Source organism: Hemicordylus capensis, chromosome 5 (genome assembly GCF_027244095.1).
Source record: "Hemicordylus capensis ecotype Gifberg chromosome 5, rHemCap1.1.pri, whole genome shotgun sequence".
Taxonomy (NCBI): domain Eukaryota; kingdom Metazoa; phylum Chordata; class Lepidosauria; order Squamata; family Cordylidae; genus Hemicordylus; species Hemicordylus capensis.
In genome coordinates, this window is record NC_069661.1 from 136,016,421 (window position 1) to 136,037,060 (window position 20,640).

At 40.6% G+C, this 20,640-nt stretch overlaps 1 protein-coding gene and 1 long non-coding RNA gene across 11 annotated transcripts in view; one reads left to right on the plus strand and one right to left on the minus strand.

The window, feature by feature from the left end:
* The window catches only part of SCUBE1 (signal peptide, CUB domain and EGF like domain containing 1), a 514,482-nt gene that overhangs the window by 479,327 nt on the left and 14,515 nt on the right, over nucleotides 1–20,640 (plus strand). For 8 of the 10 annotated variants that reach the window (XR_008308378.1, XR_008308379.1, XR_008308377.1 and 5 more), the window contains 2 exons: nucleotides 5,263–5,342; nucleotides 5,888–6,010. Coding sequence is in view for 7 of the 10 variants with exons in the window: in XM_053254957.1 (XP_053110932.1) it covers nucleotides 5,263–5,342; nucleotides 5,888–6,010 (203 nt within the window). In the remaining 3 variants the exon portion in view is untranslated. Of the gene's footprint in view, nucleotides 1–5,262; nucleotides 5,343–5,887; nucleotides 6,280–20,640 lie in introns of those variants that run through there. The other 2 variants (XM_053254958.1, XM_053254963.1) reach the window with 1 other exon arrangement.
* The window catches only part of LOC128326981 (uncharacterized), a 43,006-nt gene that overhangs the window by 6,375 nt on the left and 15,991 nt on the right, over nucleotides 1–20,640 (minus strand). The gene's annotated exons all lie outside the window — the stretch shown is intronic.

Genomic DNA, 20,640 nt, shown 5'->3' on the forward strand with positions numbered 1-20,640 from the left:
CAAAGCAGTTCTGCTGCCATTTTGAGATTTTTTCGTACCAAGGAAGATGAGGTTATACCAGCTGCCTTAAGGTTATTTGTGGCCAAATCTAGGAATCATCTTCTTTAGGGTGCCCAACTTGGCCCGTATCCTTCTTATAGGACGTTGGAAGTTGTGCAATCTAAATTCACCAGGGCAGTCCTTAGAGCCCCTAGATGTTCTTCTAATATGCCGCTGAGACTCGAATTGGGGATTCAAAGAAGTGAAGCCAGGGTATGGATCTTAATCTTAGTTTATTGACTTAAGATCAATTTTTCCCGTCAAAGCTGGATCTCTCTGGTCCTGGCTGATGGATCTCAGTCATCTTGGATGCAAGCTGTCCAGAATAAAATTTCAGCCCTGGGCCTCTCTCTAGATTACCTTTCTCTGTTAAGTTATAACCAGGCTGTATAGCTGTTGAAACAAAGAATTCTGAACAGAATATCAGAATGACCTTAGTCTTATTTCTGACTATATCAGGAGGAGACTTGATTTTCCTTTGGAGGTTCATCTTATTTACAAACTTTAATCTACCCCCGCCATCAAAGGGCTTTTTTTCAGGGCGAGACATGATGTACTGCCCTCTGCAGTGCTTTCTGGGAGATTTTTGAAGGTCCCAAGGAGTGACAGACTTTGTCCTTGTGGTCTAGGGGATGTTAAAAATGTACAACATGTTCTGTTGTGTTGCTTATTCTATAAGGACATACGACAGGCTTAATTTTATGTTGCTTTTTTGCTTGCAGATAAAATTCCCTCCATTACATATAAGGTGGCTAAGTTTTGCTCTATTGCTATTAGGACTCGACAGCAATTAATTTCCTGTCCTGTCTTCTAGATTCTTGGCTTGGTTAGGATGTTGGATAACAGCTATCTTTATATGCAAATAGGATTTGTTCTCCTTCTGATTATTACTATTGTTATTTTATGTATTCTTTTTTATCTGTACTTTTCTGTAAAGTTTTAAATTGCATTGCTGATCTTTGATCATTGATAGTAATAAACTAAATTAAACTAAACTAAACCAAACTAAACTAAACTAAATGACCAATGCCTCTACCTCGGGCTGGGGGGCCTTCTTCAAGGATCTCACTATGGCTGACCAATGGCCCTACCACCTCAGGGGCAGACATATCAATTACCTAGAATTGATGGCCATCTTCCTGGCGCTGAAGACTTTTTGCCATTGGATCAGGGGATGGTCAGTGCTCATCCTGACTGACAACACAACCGCCTGCTCATACCTGAACTGTTAGTGGGGGACAGTCTCCCTCAGTCTGATGTTTCTAACATTGGAGGTATGGGCCTGGTGCACAGACTGGGAAGTTTGGCCAACAGCTGTGCACATAGAGGGTGTTATGAACACTCTGGTGGATGCACTCAGCAGCCAGAAGGTCAGCACACATTAGTGGTCCCTGGAAGGGAGAATACTGAAGGAGGTGTTCCACTGGTGGGGAACATCCTCCCTGGATCTGTTTGCCTCGGAGGCCAATAGGACGTGTGCACAGCAATGCAGCAGGGGTGGCATAGGCCAGCAATCCCTGGGCGATGCCTTCCTCCATCACTGGGGGCAGGAGTTCATATACGCTTTCCCGCCGTTTCTCTTAATCCAGAGGGTGCTCAAGAAACTAAGCAGGGACAAGGCGAAGGCGATTCTGGTGGCCCCATGGTGGCTGAGGCAGGCCACCCTCCTGCAGTTAGCCAATCGCACCTATCTACAACTGCCACTGAGTCCCAAGCTGTTAATGATGGACAAGGGCTGCAGCGTACATCCAGATCTAGAATCTCTGCATTTGACAATGTGGAAGATCTGACATCCCTGTGTCTCAGGCCCAGTCCAGAGGGTGCTGGAAGCAGCGAGGAAACCATCTACCCGCCGTTGCTATGCTGCAAGTGGCAAAAATTCTGTGTGTACGCATGGAACTCTGGCCTTGCTCCTGATCAGGTCCCAGTCCAGACTATCTTGGAGTACCTCCTGGCTCTAAGAGAGTCTGGACAGGCACAGGCATCAATCAGGGTGCATTCAGCTGCCATTGCAGCTTACTATAGTTATTCGAGTTTGTTTGTGGACCCGGTCTTTAAGAAATTTTTGAAAGGGTTGTTCAATTTGTTCCCAGCATCCCCGTGTTTGTTACCTTTGTGGGATTTGCAGTTAGTTCTCTCAAAGTTAATGTTGCCCCCCCACCCTTGGAACTGCTTGCAACATGTAGCCTAAAGCTGCTGTCATTAAAAACTGTGTTCCTGGTAGCCATCTCTTCAGCTAGGAGAGTTAGTGAACTTCGAGCACTTTGCTGCGACCCTCCCTACCTGATCTTCCAGGAGGATAGGATTGTATTGTGGCCTGACTCTATGTTCCTGCTAAAGGTGGTGTCGGAATTTCATTTGGCACAGGAACTGAGACCTCGAAGCACTGCCAGTCAATAGAAAACATTGGTCTAGATGGGGGCCCAGTGAATGGGATGAGAAAACCAATTGCTGTACGGAAGCTAAGTAGTCATGGAGCTGATCAGCCTGGGTCACTGGAAGCAAGATCTGCATATAATATGCATGTTAGTTTTTTAAAATTCAGGCCTAGCTAGACCAATGATCTGACTTCATATAAGGCAGCTTTGTGTGCTTACCTCTTTTTTGAATACAAACCCTTTTTGTCAGCTTTTTTGAAGGATTTTATCGCAGCCAAGAGCTTAACCACAACTTTGTAATACTGAGGCTGTTCTCACAAGCAGCCTAACACAGACTAGGGAAGCCCAGCCTGGGTTAGGGAAGCCCAGCCTGGGTTAGGCTGCATGTAAGAACTGCCAGAATCAGATTGGATCCCAGAGGGCAGCGCCACCTAGCCCAGCTTTTTAGCCCGGCTGGTAGCCGAGGTTAAAGGAGCGAGTGCTGCCTTAATGCAGGCTACCTGCTCGTGTGCCTGCTTCCAGCCTGGCTGCACACAGACAGGTGCCTAAGTGCCCATCTCTTCAGGGAATCCCCCAATGCATTGTGCATATAGCATACTGCATTGTGAGATTCCTGGAGGCCAGGACACATTGGAGAAAACACACTGCTCCACACAGCGCTGCTCCTCTGGGAGAATGGTCTGTGCTACCAAAAACAAACAATAGCTTGTCGGGGTGGGTGGGTGAGTGTACCCAGGCTTCCCCCCCCACCAGCCACCCACCACCCTGCCCTCCTGGTCGTGGGAACGACCTCACTATGTTTTCCTTCTAACTGATTTGCCATGCTATTTGACATTCACTTTGATGTCTTTGATCTCTGATTGAGAGAGCCAGCATGGTGTAGTGGTTAGAGTGCTGGACAAGGACCGGGGAGACCCAAGTTCAAATCCCCATTCAGCCATGATACTAGTTGGGTGACTCTGGGCCAGTCACTTCTCTCTCAGCCTAACCTACTTCACAGGGTTGTTGTGAGGAGAAACTCAAGTATATAGTACACCGCTCTGGGCTCCTTGGAGGAAGAGTGGGGATATAAATTAATAATAATAATAATAATAATAATAATAATAATAATAATCCACAACAAACAGCAAGTGCCGCCTTTGTAAAGAAGCAGATGAAACAGAGGACCACCTGATCAGCTGTTGTAAGAAGATCGCACAGACTGACTACAAACAAAGGCATGACAAGGTAGCAGGGATGATACACTGGAACATCTGCAAAAAATACAAGCTACCTGTAGCCAAACATTGGTGGGACCATAAAATTGAAAAAGTTGAAGAAAATGAAGATGTAAAAATATTATGGGACGTCCGACTACAAACAGACAAACATCTGCCACACAATACACCAGATATAACTGTAGTCGAGAAGAAAGAAAAACAAGTTAAAATAATGGACATAGCAATACCAGGGGATAGCAGAATAGAAGAAAAAGAAATAGAAAAAAATCACCAAATACAAAGATCTACAAATTGAAATTGAAAGGCTTTGGCAGAAAAAGACCAAAATAATGCCAGTGGTAATTGGCGCCCTGGGTGCAGTTCCAAAAGACCTTGAAGAGCACCTCAACACCATAGGGGCCACAGAAATCACCACCAGCCAATTACAAAAAGCAGCTTTACTGGGAACAGCCTATATTCTGCGACGATATCTATAACAACTGACAATAAAATTCAGCCATCCCAGGTCCTTGGGAAGGACTCGATGTCTGGATAAAACAAACCAGTCAATAACACCTGTCTGACTGTGTAAACAAGAAATAATAAAAAATAATCTCTCTCCTCCTGAATTTTCGTTAGAGAAATATGCCACTCTGAGTCGGGACCAATTTACACGTTTTTCCTTCATGATGAAGGAATGAATGGGAACAATCCCCTTCCACTGCTGCCAGTGCTCGTGCTGATTTTCAGGAGAAGACGGCAGGACCTCTTTGGTTGTTTATTCACTCATTTATTCATTCCCACTTTTTCACTATTCAAGGCCTTCAAAGCATCTCACAATCAATATAAAGCCATAAAACATTGGCAGCCAAAACAGGAGAATCAAAATGGTGGGGAGGATCACAAAATGTCTTTTAAAAAAAATATTTAATTGGCTCAACACATTTCCGATTTGTGGTTCTTTGTCTGGGGCAATCAACAGACACTTTTCTCATAGAAAACTAATTTTTCCTCTCTACCAGAGAGGAAAAATAATATATTTTAGACACTCAGAGATTGTTTTTAATCTCACATTTAGGTTTATTTTTTTGGGTGTCTCCCCTTTGTTGTCTGACCCAAAACAGACAACACTAACTCGTTTGTTCCTCTGTTTACAAGTGATACCCCAAGGTGGCTAACAAACCAGATTAAAAGATCTAATAATTTGTTTTAATAATTTGTTTTATAAGATTGTTTTTATTATGTTTTGTAGAATTTTAAGGATTTTTAATATTGTTTTAAATTTTGTACACTGCTTAGAGATGTACATATCAGGTGGTATTAAAATATAATAGATATAATAAATAAAATAATAAAGCAAATTAAAATGATCTAAACAAAAGTACTTTAGCAAATGCTGTAAACAAACAGCAGTGCTAAAAACAAAAAAAGCAGACATGGTAAAACTGAAACACAAGAGAGATTATCAGGTATCTGATTAGGCTATAATATATAATATATTTATATTATATTGTAATGTATTTATAATAGTGTCTGTCATCCTAAATTGGCTGCTCATCAGTTATTCTCTAGATATTAGAAGCTTTCCATAGGATCATGTGCAGTGAAAAGTTGCTTAGCTTGTTTTACTGCTATTTGCTTTTCAGAGGATTATCAACAGTTAATAGAAGACATTGTTCGAGATGGCCGATTATATGCATCAGAAAATCATCAAGAAATTTTAAAAGTTAGTAAATGTTTCTTTCAATGATGCCAAACTCATGTTTGTTTGTTTTCATTAGCTGACATGCAGATGAACAAAGGGTGACCGTTACATGAGAAGCACTTCTGATGGTTTCATCAAATGCAGCACCTATGCTCACACGGTTGGCAAATGTCGATGACCTACCTTTTGCCTGGAAGTACTCCATGCCACACAAAAACATGTCCCTCAATGACATGTTTTCATATGGCACAGAGTACTTCTGGGGGAAGGGAAGCAGCAGCACAGTATTTCTCATCAGCAAAGCACTTGCACTTTGTTAGTCTGGATGTCAGCCATAGTTTGTGAATCTTGATATGAGATTACAGTGTTCTCTAAAATTCAATGAATGGTAAAGCAAGAAGCCACTTACTACCATTAGCAAATAGCACAGTAGCAAAATGCCTGGGAGAGGACCAGCAGAGGCCAGGGGAGGGAGCTAAACAGTATCCCTAAGCTGGTCTTTTGAAACGTATAAGTAATATACTTGCTCTCTCTATGTACACATCTCTACTTATTGTCTTCTACAGGACAAGAAACTGATTAAAGCTCTTTTTGATGTATTGGCACATCCACAAAATTATTTCAAGTACACAGCACAGGAATCAAAGGAGATGTTCCCAAGATCATTTATAAAGCTACTGCGATCAAAGGTTTCTAGATTTCTACGACCATACAAATAGGGCTTTTCCAGTTTTTGTTTTTGTTCCTTTGCATTCTTGTCAAAAATTTGTATTGTTTTCGACGGTAGAGACATTTTTGCTAATTTGAAGGCTCTTTCGCAGTCTTTATGTTAAAATGTATATTGAAAAATAACTATAATGTTTTATAATCTCAAGTATTCTGAATGGGATTTTTTTTTACTTCAAAGAAGAAGAATTTGAGATTCCAGAGTGCATCCGGATAAAGATTTGCATCTGCACTAGTTTATCTTCAGTTTATTATTGGAATTTGTTTTAGAAAATGTATTTTCTAAACCATTTTTAGTGGGGGTGGGGAGTTGTCTTCTAAGCAAAGAAGAAACTTGTTCAACCTGGTCAAAGAAACTACCTGCAAAGAATAGTTATGAGAAAAGAGGACGTAGTATAAATAATATTTTGATACTGAATTGCACTTGAACTTTATATGCGAAATTTTATAGGGGGAAACCCAAATTGTGTTGTTTCCCATGGCTGGTTTTAAAGAGATTTTGTTCTAGGCACGAAGAAGAAGGGAGACAGGAATGAAATAGGTGTGTGGGGCTTTTGTGTGCGATGGATTAGGCAAGATCTAATCCCACAATATAATTTATCAACTACATTATAATAATCTCCAAAAGTCTAATAATGTCTGATGCTGCAGGTGAAGTGATAGAATTTGGTTTCTCTAATAATTTTTATAATAGGATGGAAGAGAGTCGCGCAAAAAAAAAAAGCATCCAATATTCTTTAACTTGTTCTAAATAAGACATCTAAATTACTATATTTGTGTGTGTGTGTCTGTGTACACACTTCTATTTGTGGGTACATTCATATGTGGTTAATGTAAATACAATTCAAATTATAATACCGTTTCTCAGGCACAAGCCTTGATCCAGAACCTTTCTTGTGGCTGCAGATGGGAAGTAGACAGGAGAGAGAGTAACTATGAGAAACAGAACTCTGCAAAAGAACTTGGAGTTTTCCCTTTCCATAGTCAGCAATGCTCCATTTGCAAGCTCTGGACTACATTGCTGGATTGTGACTAAATGGTTTACCTACAACATTTTATAAGATTGTGTTATTTCTCCAAGTTCTTATAACTCCTGCTTATCCCAAACTTGAAGTAAATTGAAATCTTATCATTAAATATTGGTCCTCATCAGACCCAGTGTGCAAAATGCTGTTGGGATTAACAGTACCTAGAAAATAGGTACAAACAATGGTTATTTGTGTTTCCATAAATTTTTGATGTCCTGAGGATGAAAGCATTTGTTGCAGATTTTATAATCATTGGGCAATTGGACCTATGCATTCAATATGGCTGTCCTATGTTGCTAATATGTATTATTTGACTATAACTGCTTTTAGAATGCAAGATGCCAATATTATGCCTCGAAGCAATATTAGTTGTTTGTGTTGAAAGTTTCCTCCAAAAGAAATATTACACGCCTCCTTGCAATTAAATATAATTTAAAACTATATTTAACTATGTACATACAGTATAACATAAACATAAGGAAGCAAATAACAATTTACTTGTAATATAATTCATAATATCATTCATAACATGTAATATCATTCATAACGTAATATATAAATTATATATGACTGATATAACCCTTTTACATTGCTCTGAGAGCTAGCTATGTAGAGCATAACCCATCTTACCCACTTTGTAATCAGAAACCTCAAAATCCTTCTGTCAGATTGTTATATAATGTGCGGCAGTATTGAAAGGGTTTATGCAGTTGTTCAGCTTGCAATATACATTATTTCTGTCTCATTAATCTGCAGTCTACAGGACACCTTCATTCTTGTATATCATCTGCTTCTTTACAGTTTTATGCCCATTTAGCATGTCTCATATATCATTAGTTTGCAGACCCAGATGCATGAAGCATCCATAACTTCATTAATGATGGCTGTACATTTACATGTATACCACCCTTAGGGATTTTCTCAACTCCATGAATGTGGTTTCTGGTCAAATAATTGTTCCTTTGTTCAGAATCCTGAATTGTGATGGTCCACGTTTGCCTTCCATTTAACCTTTCAGAAACCTCCAGTTCCAGGCACACTGTAATTCTGTGTTACAGGAGATGTAGTAGCCCTATTCATACATCATGTTGTGAAAGTATACAAATGTCTGTACTCTCACACATGTTTTTGCACTACCTGAGGTCATTTTAAAAGTGAACTCTCAAATGCATGGTAGATATAGGAAGTGTACTGCTGTAGTCTTAACATGTGCACTGTACACTCATCATACTAGTGGTGGACATAACATGTGAATAGGGCTATGAGCTTGTAGCAAAGATGTATGGTAGCATTGCTCCCAACAGCCATAAATATGGGGCTAGTTAGCTTCATGGTTTGCACATGCAAGCATAAGTGTGACAGCCAGACTTGATAAAGCAGCCTATTCATAGGCTTGATGTTTTGCTGCACTCAGCCAAACCAGATGTGATACCAAATCATGTACAGTATATTGTCCACCTTTAATCAACAGTGAAAGTTTCTTCTTTAATATTATGTTAGGAACCCCCTCGACTGGGACCTTGGGGCATTCTCAGAGGAGGAACCCTTGACCAGCAGTTCCCTTCTGCCCAGCCCTACCCCATGGGATGATGTTGAGTAATACCAGGGAGCGCATGAAGGCTTTCTGGTTCCTATTTAGCTGCCTCAGTTTCAGCTATCTGTTGTTATGCAACAGTCTCTCTCTGTTGTGTCTCCCAACTCTACAGATTTGCTCAAACTCCAAGCATCTTGGACCATCTATGCTCCCAGCCATCTGTCCCATCCAGCAGCAGCATGGACTGTGCCAGCCCTGGCCAGCCATGATCAGCCTCCTGTGGGTCAAACCAGGACAGTAGTACCCAGAGGCGTATCTAGGGAAAATAGCGCCTAGGGCAAACACTGAAATTGTGCCCCCTGTCCAAGCATCTGACACCCATCTTTCAGATAACTTTACCATAATATCAGCTGAAAAATACAAGTCAAGCTCCTTAATCTTTTAATTTTTCAAAAACTATTTAGCAGTGGACTTAGCCAGACCAAAAAATGCTGGAAAACTACAAATTTCAGTATGTGGGGGCTCATAAAGTACCCAAATACTATGTGGAGATGTACTTGGAAAACTAAATAGAAGTGCCTGTCTAATTCTCTACTATGCATTGTAGCATCACCATTACATAAGTTTTAAAAATCAATGGAAAATTTGACTTTTCCCAGATACTCTGAAAATAATTAAAGGATATGCAGAGTAAACTGTGTCACTGCTTGGAATATATTCTAGTCTTTCAGAAAGACAGTTAAAATGAGAGAAAGAGAGCAAGAAACTCCCAGTGGGCCTTAATATTAAGGGTTTTCACACTGACTCAAAGACAAACTCACCATTAATAGCCATATTAGCAAGACATCACATTTAACTCACTTATCACAAGAAGCAAAGTAAGAGCAAATGAATACAATCCTAGCTCTTAAGCGTCAGCTCAGTATTCACAAGCCCTGATTCTCTGTACATAGTGCCAATCTGAATAAGTGTACAGTGTCTTATATTATATTATTATTATTTTAACCCGTAGCCCCTTTGGGGGGCTTCCTAAAGGCTGGGGGGGGGGTTGCAAAGATTCCCCCTCACCCCGCTGGCCTCTAGGGCCTCGCAGGGACCATTTGAGCATGTGCAGTGGCCATTTTTAAAAATAATCTTTTTTTTTTTTTAAAGGCCACTGAAAACAAAATGGCCACCGCGCATGCTCAAATGGCCTCTGCAAAGCCTGGCATGACCTAGAGCCTCACAGAGGCCATTTGAGCATGCACGGCGGCCATTTTGTTTTTGGCAGCCATTTTTTAAAAAAGAATTAATTTTACAAAATGGCACCCCCCTTCAAGTGGCGCCCGGGGCACGTGCCCTGCCTGCCCTACCCCTAGATATGCCCCTGGTAGTACCCACACATTGTATGGAAACCTCTTTCTGGTCATCATTGCACAAACTCTCATCAAACCTATTTCAAGATTTCCTCTAGATTTCCTCCAGACATTTATGTATCAGCAGCCTGATACAGAATAAAAGAATTTTAGAGTTCAAAAGGAACCATGGAGGTCTAATCCACCCCCTTGCTCAATGTAGGAAACTGCTACAGCATCCCTGACAGATGGCCATCCAGCCTGTGTCTGAAAATCTCTAGCGAAGGGGAGATGACCACCCCATGAATAGGCTGTTCCATTATCTAATTGCTTACAGATAGGAAATTCTTCGTAATGTCTAGCCTAAATCTCCTTCTTTGTAATTTTAATCCAGTGGTTCTAGTTCTTCCCTCAGGAGCAACAGAGAATAAGTCTGCTCCGTCTTCTATGAAAGCCCATTAGATATTTGAAGATGGCTATCATATCTCTCCTTAGCTTTTTCTTGTCCAAGCTCTTCAACCATTGTAGGACCTACTTTTCAGATCCCTCACCATCTTTGTTGCCCTCCTCTGAATCCATTATCAGTGTCCTTAAAATGTGGACCCCCAAATCAGACACAGCATTTCAAGTAAGTTCTTATCAGTGCAGACTGGAACAATTACTTCTTGTGATCTGGGCACTGTGCTTCTCTTTATACAGTATATGATTGCATTGGCTTTTTTAGCAGCTGCATCGCACTGCTGGCTCATGTTCAACTTGTTGTCTACTAGGACACTTTGGTCCCTTTCAAATGTACAGTTTCCAAACCAGGTCTCACCCATCCTGTTACTTGTGCATTTGAGTTTTCTTACCCAAATGCAGGACTTTACATTTGTGCCTATTGAATTTTATCTTGTTGGGTTTGGCCCAATAGTCAACCCTGTTCAGATTGGATTAGAGCCTCAATCTAGCCCCATTTAGATATGGGTCAGAAGTCTCACCCTATTCTCTCATCCTAATCATTTATGAAAATATTGAACATCACAGGGCCCAGCACAGAGCCCTAGGGTACCTTCCTCTAGGATAGTGTGGGGGCATAAATGAATACTATAATCATTGCTGAGCCAGCTGGGAATTCTCCTAACTCATTCATTATCTAGCCATAACAGAACTTGAGCATGTGTATGCCTTCCTAATGTACATAGAGGTTTGAAACATATCTAGATAAACTCTGTCTCCCCAGTTGTGTGGGCTTGCAGTTAATAATGTGAATTTCTCTCCTATGTATTGCTCTCTTTTTTAGTTAAGTTCAATTTTATTACAGTCATTGACCAGAAAAGAGAACATAAAGAATACAAATAACAATGTCAATGTAACAAATATAAATAAAATAAAATAATAAGATTATAATTAACAATGGCAAAATATCCAGCTAAGGAGTATTCATAACCTCCAAACGTATCCTACCCACCATGTAACAAAATTTGGCAACCTTCCACAATCTGGCTATGTTCTGTTCACCTAAAAGATGAGATAAACATAAATTATCATCTAAATCTGAGTATAAGGCAAGTTCAGGGCAAATAAGCTCAAATCTAGCATCATTATAAAACTGGCAGTGTAAAATAACATGGGTTGTACTTTCCTTCTCTCCCAAACCACATGGGCACACCCGATCTTCCTGAGGGATACCATGAAAACTTCCTTTCAGCACTGCTGTGTGCAAAGCATTACAGCAGGCTAAAGTCAGGGCTCGACGGAATTTAGAGATAGATAAATGGAAAAGGTATGCTGCGGGTGAATAATTCGAAATCTGGCTGCCCAGAAACACATTTGCCGGAATGGTTCCTTGCTCAATCTGGCGTTCCATGTCAAAAATTCTCCCTTGCAGCCTGGTCCTTGCAGTATAATACTTTAGGGATAGAATAGCAGCCGGAGAGAAGCCATAGTATGTTAATCTATCCTCCACATTCTTAATCCAACCAGAATGGTATGTGTCTTTAAGTAGTAAACAACCCTCAGAGACATATTTTCAGGGACTATAGGAGAAGAAGCAGAAACAATTAGTAACTATGGGAGAGAGCAGGGGTGTAGCTATAATTGAACGAAAGTGTTCAAAGAACACGGGCTCCCAGCTCCTGAGGGCCCTCCAGATCCATCCATCCCTATTTTCTTCATTATCTCCCTCACTCTGGGGGGCCGCCAGAGAGAGGAATGAACACAGGCCCCCTCTCCCCTAGCTACGCCCCTGGGAGAGAGAAGATAAGCAGAGACAAAGGGAGCCAGTAGCTCTACAGTCCCATCCAGCTTTCTCTGTTTCCAAGGGAACTTCAACATTCCTGGCTTACCCATGGCTACTTTTCACATGAAGAGTGCAACATATAGCTAGGCTATGAGCCTCACTGTCTCATCACCTCACTGGCTCATCACCAGGAAGTCCTGCTCACTGCTGTTTTTGAAATACTTTGGGTACATGTGTATGCAGCATAATCAAATGATTACTGTAAAAAAACAAAGAAACAGTGTTCCCGAATACCTGAGACTCCAGTATTGTCCATTCCTCCAGACTGGACTGGACAATTAGACTATTGTACAGGTAAAACTCGGAAAATTAGAATATCGTGCAAAAGTCCATTAATTTCAGTAATGCAAATTAAAAGGTGAAACTGATATATGAGACAGACGCATTACATGCAAAGCGAGATAAGTCAAGCCTTAATTTGTAATAATTGTGATGATCATGGCGTACAGCTCATGAAAACCCCAAATCCACAATCTCAGAAAATTAGAATATTACATGGAACCAAGAAGACAAGGATTGTAGAATAGAACAATATCGGACCTCTGAAAAGTATACAGTGTACTGTGCTTGATTGGCCAGCAAACTCGCCTGACCTGACCCCATAGAGAATCTATGGGGCATTGCCAAGAGAAGGATGAGAGACATGAGACCAAACAATGCAGAAGAGCTGAAGGCCGCTAATGAAGCATCCTGGTCTTCCATAATACCTCATCAGTGCCACAGGCTGATAGCATCCATGCCACGCCGCATTGAGGCAGTAATTGCTGCAAAAGGGGCCCAAACCAAGTACTGAATACATATGCATGCTTATACTTTTCAGAGGTCCGATATTGTTCTATTCTTCAATCCTTGTCTTATTGGTTCCATGTAATATTCTAATTTTCTGAGATTGTGGATTTGGGGTTTTCATGAGCTGTACGCCATGATCATCACAATTATTACAAATTAAGGCTTGACTTATCTTGCTTTGCATGTAATGTGTCTGTCTCATATATCATTTTCACCTTTTAATTTGCATTACTGAAATTAATGGACTTTTGCATGATATTCTAATTTTCCGAGTTTCACCTGTATGTCACTTTTAGACATACGTGTATTTTTAAAGAATAGGCTTTAAAATATCTTAATTACTAAAATAATAAATTAATTAAATAGAATACATGAAATATTCCACTTTCTTAATTGCCATTTTTCTTTTAAATTCCAGACTGCAAATATATTTATTGGGCACAAATATCCATTGCCACTTCCTATTAGGAAAAAAGGAACCAGCAAAACAGCATATGGGACTGGGACCCAATCGTATTAAAACAGCCTATCAGGCTGTAAACTGATTTTTAAAATCATTAACCCTCTGCCTTTTTGCCAGTTAATTAATTTATATTAATTGATTTAAATAAATGTGCATATTACCAAAACCCTATTATAAATACCATTTTTAAAAATATTGGCAGAAGTGTATAAAAAGTACCATATTGAAAACAACAATCTTTCAGTTAGAAGAGAAAGCCATCTTTAATATTTTCTTTTTAATTTCCATTAGAGCATCTTGGTTCTAATGGACAAGTGAACGATGTGCCTTTAATCCTCAGGTTCAGCAATTAAAATTTGCCCTCAATGCTTAAAATATGTGCCAACAGCAAAATATGAACTTGGTCATAGTCAGTACTAGCTGACCCGGTCGCAGAGCATCTGCACCTCATTCTCAGCCCCCCTCCCTCATTCTTGGCCCCTCATTCTCAGCCCTCCCCCTCCTCCTCCCTCTTCCCCCTTCAATATTTTTTCTCTCTGGCCAGCTGCCTGGCCAGCTGCTTTCTCCCCACCCATCACCCCTGCTTTCTCTTCCCCCCGCCACCACTTTCTCTTTTCCCCCGCTGCTGCTTTCGCTTCCCCACCACCACCACTTTCTCTCCCCGCCTGCCTGCCCGCCTGCCTGTTCACTGGCCTCTCTGTTGAGTCTTATGTTCCCCACCGCCGTCGCTTTCCATTCCCCCTCCCCTCACTTGCAAACTCTCGTGAGAGCTGCCATGCATGGGATTAGCGACAGGTACGTTTAAGAGAATTATAGAGAGAGAGAGATTCCATGTGAGTAAAAATGATGGTTCTTTCACCATTCCTATAAAACAGGCCTGTGCAACACAAGGTCCGGGGGCCAGATCTTGACCACATGGACTTTTTTGCTGGCCCACTGGTACGGGTATCCTGCAGCACTATATGAAATTGCATTTGATGTAAGATTTCAAATATGCTTCCATCCTACACTTTGATGCTTTCTCTTTCTTTGTTTGTATTATAAACACATCCAGCCTTTATTTCATTATTTCTTTAATGCAGTCACAGGTGTGTATCCAAAGAAAGTTATCATGACTAAGACCCATTGAAGTTCATGGGACTTGAATGAGTCACAAACTAATGCCTCTCATTAATTTCAGTGGTGCTGAATCCAAAGGACTAAGTCACTTTGGACTCATAGAATTTCTTGCCATAATGAAAATAGCAATCCCACAGCATTACCAAATGAGTACTTTCAGGGTGTTTGGATGTTGAGACTACTTCTGTAATTTATAGTTTCATAGTAATTTCTATAACAAACTTGTAACAAATATTGACCTCGTCAAAATTCCCATTCAAATATAAATGGAGATGTAACAACTTGTTCTCTTCTGCAATATGATATTACCACATACTCAGGAATTGGATTTTAAAACATTTTAGGCACATGCATGGGACTATTTAATATCAAACAATTTGTCTCCACAAGCCACATGTGTCCTCAACTGAGCTAAAACTGCTACCTTAACTATATGTCAAATGGGGTTAAAAGCAGTGTTGGTCCCAGGCAGAATGAACAAACAATGCAAGGCCTGAACCACCCCATCATACCTTCTTTTTGGGAGGTAGTTGACAGTTTATCTTTAGAGCTGCAAAACTGAGAATGAGGAAAAGTTCCCATACAATGAACTGAACTCTCATTAACTGAAAAATCACATTCCTTTGTATCACAGAATCAGCCATGGATTGATCTGATGGCTAGTTTTATGTCAATAGAAACAGGCTGACATGCAGCCTACAACATGTGTTTAGTGCACCGCAGGCACTGCTGCATCTTCCTAGTGGCAGTTGTACAAGTGCACACTTGCAGAAACACTGAAATTGTGCAAGGCACATTGTACACCTTGTGCACACTCACGGCCAATAACAACAGAACACAAATAAATTGGAAGAACGCAGGGCACTTTATTGATTGAATTTACAAATAACCTGCAATGCGAAACATATTTCATAGAGTGTGGGTATGTGGGTCCGCCTCATAAGGAGGACTGCCCAGAACAGGGTGAAGGACTGGGTGTTGATTCAGCCTGGCTTTAGGTCTGGACATCACCACAACTGCGAGGTTTATCCCCACTGAGGGGAGGCCAGCCTGCCCCACCCAACCCAGGCCACAAAACACTGGTGGACCCAGCCAGTCTCCAAGTAGGGGCAGATCCCAGCCCAAGGGCCACAAAACCTGCAAGGGCTGTTCCTCAACTTCCCACTCGCCTTAATCGGTCCTCCAGTCAAACACCAATACGAGAAAACCTACCCCAACCTACACTCTTCTGCAAAGTGACCAAAACATCCTAGACAATGAAATCCTACCAGAATGAGTGAGACGTAGGCGAAAAAAGACCACTCCCAAAGCTAATCAGGTGTGACCCAAAAAATTTCCTACTTTACCCCAAAAGGCGACCGGATAACCCTCGCTGAAACAGGATTGGTGGGTGGGTGCCTTGCCACAGAGCAACTGCGAACAAGTGAAGGGACCTGGTCCCTCGCTCCAATTGGCCAGCCACCATCATGTGCCAGGGAGGCAAAAAGGCAGCCCCTGTGCCCATCGATGGGGCTGGGAGCACAATTCTACCCACAGCCTCATCACGAAGTGCGGCGGGGAGCAGTTTTTCAGCATTTCCACAAATGTGCACTTTTAAAACTGCCTTTAGGAAGATGCAGCAGTGCCTGCGGTGCACCAAACGCATGTGGGAGGCTGTGTGGTATGTCAGCCACAGTTAACCAGATGGTGTGTGGGATGGTGAATGGGTCATTTACTATGGATCTTTCAATTCTTGCATCTCACCACATTTGCTTTAGAAGCCTATCATTCATGCCAATCTGAGCCTGATCTTTGGCATGTGAGTTCTTTAGGCAGTTCTTTAATGATCTCATCAAACTACCACCACCACCCCTTTATCTAGTTGCGGCTCTGTTTTGAATGGGTTCCCAGTACACTATGCATTCTATTCTGGAATAGGTCCCCCCCCTCTTTCTTTTTTACAGCAGACAGATCTTGGAAGCAGGATAGATTCACATATGCATTAGTTAACATTAATAGGTGTTATGTACATGGAGAGGCAAGGCTTGCTCACCATTCCTGTGAGAGTCTACATAGTGGGCTTTATGTGAATCAGACCTCAATCATCAAACAAAATTGAAGTCAACCATCTGGACACATTTTAAGTAGTTATCTAGGGTGAAAGAACATTGTAAGCACTTGAAAAAGATGTTCTTCTCTCATCAGAACCAGAAATATAGTTCCTTTCAGAATAAAGGCCATATCTCAAGTTGGATTGAAAAAGAATATTATTTAGTTTACAGCTTTCCTTTGAAGTGATATGTCCAGAAAGATTAACTCTTCAACAAAAGTGTTTATCTCAGTATCTGAATACAGTATCTTATTTGCGTTTTCATTTATTTATTTATTCTGCTTGTACCATTATTTTTAATCTTTGACACTATGTAATATATATACATTTATAATGTGTACTTACGGAGATACCTTTTAGGTATTCTAATTTAGGCCATTTGTCCTCAATTGAGTTACATATTTACATAAGTCAACACAGTTACACTATATTTTGTCTAATGTAGAATTATTCTACATCCCTTCAAAAAAGTTATTTTATTTTACTGCATTTTATTTCAAATGCCAGGACTACAACTAGGAATAATGTTATTGAAGACATATTTCTCATACAGTGACTCACTCTGAACTGTTCAGAGCATAATTGGATATGTTGGTACTGCAAGAAAAACAGCTTGAACTGCTTATTAGGAAGCTACAGTCCATTAACAACCTGTTTAAAGAAACATTCATTTTTTAAAAAAAATGTAAAATCATTTAATTTTTCCTACTTTCATTAAATAGATATGTAAATAGTTTTCTGTATGTTGTTCTTTGCATTGAGGAATAAATTTTAGGACGCAGTATAGACTATATAATTCAGGTATTAAATATTACTCTCCAACATATTCGTGAGAGAAAATAGCTATAATGTTAACAATGTCTATATTGCAATTGGTTACCTCTTCCTGGCTATAGAACCAGCAGGGGCAAATATAGAAAAGACTGTCATTAATTTACATATTATGCATAAATATATTCCTGACTATGGAGGCCCCTGCCATGCCAGAATGTTGTTTGGTAGCAGCCTCACTGCTGCAGCTACTAGGCTAAGTACTACTCAAGTTCAAACGACACATGAGGGAAGTAGACCGTTTGAACCCAAGTCATTCCAAATCTGCCACATATAAAGTGGGAATGGTTTGGTTTGGTTTTAGTAAAAGGGGCACATAAATGAGAGAAGCTGAATCCTCTTCAAGCTCACATCTGATCTCCCTGTTCCTCCTGAAAACTTTTCTTCTCAGCTGAGACCCAATACTAGACATGAGCTTGGCTGGGATAAAAGCCCTTAGGGAAAGGAAAGCAGTGAATACAGCTCTCCACAGTGTAGGAGTGAATATGTGGATTATGTGAATACAGATAATCCATATACAAAAGAATGAAAAAAATCCACCTTTTGATCCCTGTTTAAATATTCATATTGTGTGAACAAAGGGTGTGTGGAAAGGTAACTTGATGATTGGGCACTCCCATATCTGAAAAGGTGGTGGTGGGGGAAATCCTCACAAAATAGAACATGTAGGAACATAGATCTCACCTAAAGACTGAATTTAAAAACTCCCGAATGTCATTTATCTTTCCATGGGTGAGTTTACTGGGTTTTATTTGTTTTCCTGGGTAGAGGCAGATGTGGACAATGATTCCTGCATCTGAAAAACATTGAAGCAACTATGAATGCATTTGTGCCTCAATGTGTATTGTTACTATAATGAATGTCATGTGAATTCAATCACCAGAATTAGGCAATGGAGGATCCTCAGTTACGTAGAGACATAACTTGTAAAAACCAGTCCACTTATAAATTTGTGTTATTTGTACACATGACATTGCTTCTTCTCCCCCCCCCCCCGGCCCACACACACACTTTCTCTAGGACTGAATTCACTAGACTGGCATAGAAATTAGTGGAGGTCATTGCTCTGAAGTAGAATGGCTCCCCACTCCCAGAGGGAGAAAAAGCCCAGATCATTATATATGTTGATAAATATGGAAACTGAGCATTGCCCATTGCCTTGTACTGAAACTGAGAGAGAAAGGAAAACAGCTGGACTGACGGCAAAAAAACTAGCAAGGCTGTATTGAAACCATTTAGGTAGGGACTAATGTTCACATTAGATTTGCTTATGCTGTTAAGAGATAACCCTTGTATGAGGCAAAGTCTGGTGGCTGGTTCAGGAAGCAGATTTTAGTCCTGTTAAACATGACAGAGTTATCTTTTTAAAAAACAAAAATAACTTAAAGCTGTTAATGTCTTTTTGGAAAAAGTCTCCAGAATGTAAACATATTTCCCAGAGCATTCACTCTGTGACAGCCAAGTTGGACACATTGCTCTAGTGTCATCTTGTGAGGAGTTTTCCTTTCAAAAGGCAATATACAGAGCTATTAAATATTCCCATAGTATGGCTGTTCTGTGTAGATACAGATATTGGCAGTGACTCCTGCATCTGGAAAACCTTGAAGCAACTATCATGGCAGCACTTCTCTGCTGCCAGAGGAGGTTGCTGACCAGGTGTGTGGGGTGTTGCAGAAGGCTGATGACCACTTGACCTGACTTCATCCATCAGAATGTGTGGAAAGCAAGGAAGAAATAAAAAGAATTGAGAACTTTGTAGCCAATGCATTATAAAATCAGCAAAGGTACCATATCTGCACAGACAAGCTGCTGTGAAAACAAATAATATCTGGTCCATGCTCAGCTCCTTTCTAAAGATAAATCACCAACACTTTGAATAAAGTGCATTAGGAGTATATCCATTCAGGATCTAGAACCCCAAATAGGATGTATAATATTTCTGTATTTTCCTGATTGTTATAAATTACTGGGCATGAGTGAAGATCAAAATGAACAACTTTGTAGATGTTGCTGGTGCTTTTAAGCTTTATTACCATTGTAAATTATTTACAAACTGCTGTTTGCCACAGGAACTGTTATCATGGTAGGTTAGCACAAAAAAGTGAGTAAGTGTATAAAGTTTGGTATTTAGAAGGGGTTTTTTTTAAACCATCTGTTGCTTTACCAACATTTTAACAACACTGTCCAAGCCATAGTTGAAAAGATTTTTGTAAATGTACCTTTTTAACTCTGCAACTATCTATGTTCTGTATATCAGTAGCTTTGTTTTCTGTGTCAGGGCTCAAAAGGAAGCACGTGTAATATTTTTTTGTTTGTTAAATCACTTTCAAAATAAATCTAAAAGGGGTTAAATGTCCTATGGCATTCTTCATTCTGCTACACAGGAGGTATGAATAATAGATTTGTGCACCATCAGAAATACTGATCTGATAATGATTCCCCGCCCCGAATCCTCTCACAATTGTTATCAGGTTGGAAGTGACCTGATATTTTATCGATAATGTTATCAGAACCCACCCTCCCCACACCCTGCTGCCCAGTTAAATTTAAAGTGTACAAAGATTAACTGTCACCACTCCAGGTCACCACCACCCTCATTGCTGCCACAGGTCATCAGTTGCCCTGCCCCTTTAGCTGACTGATGGCCACTGTTCCTGGCCACACCTTCTTCAATGAGCCACTGCACCTCCATCGGAGGCCTCCAGAATTCTCCTCGTTGACCCTAGAAGCGCTCTTCAGATCGCATATCTCAGAGGAACTATAATCCCCACAATGCCACATTCCTCCTGGACATTTTTAAAGTGCCTCCCAATGACACCCCCCCCCCAAAAAAACCCTATTACTTAGAATTTGTTATTGTGAAATAAAAGGGCTGCAGACCACTGTTGGGGAGTAAAGCAGTGCAGGCCATGCAGCTGATTCAAGTACATCAACAGAATATTTTGAATACAGTGCAGAGCAGTGAGCAGAACTGTCCAACTGCCTGGACAGTGGAGAAGCTACTGAAAAGGTTTTGGGGTGTTTTTCAGGGTGAAGATGCTTAGCAGGAAAGCTGAAACCGGAGATAGATTCCAGTGTAAGGATCCCAAAATGGAGAGTTCCTACAGCACTGGCAGAACCACTGA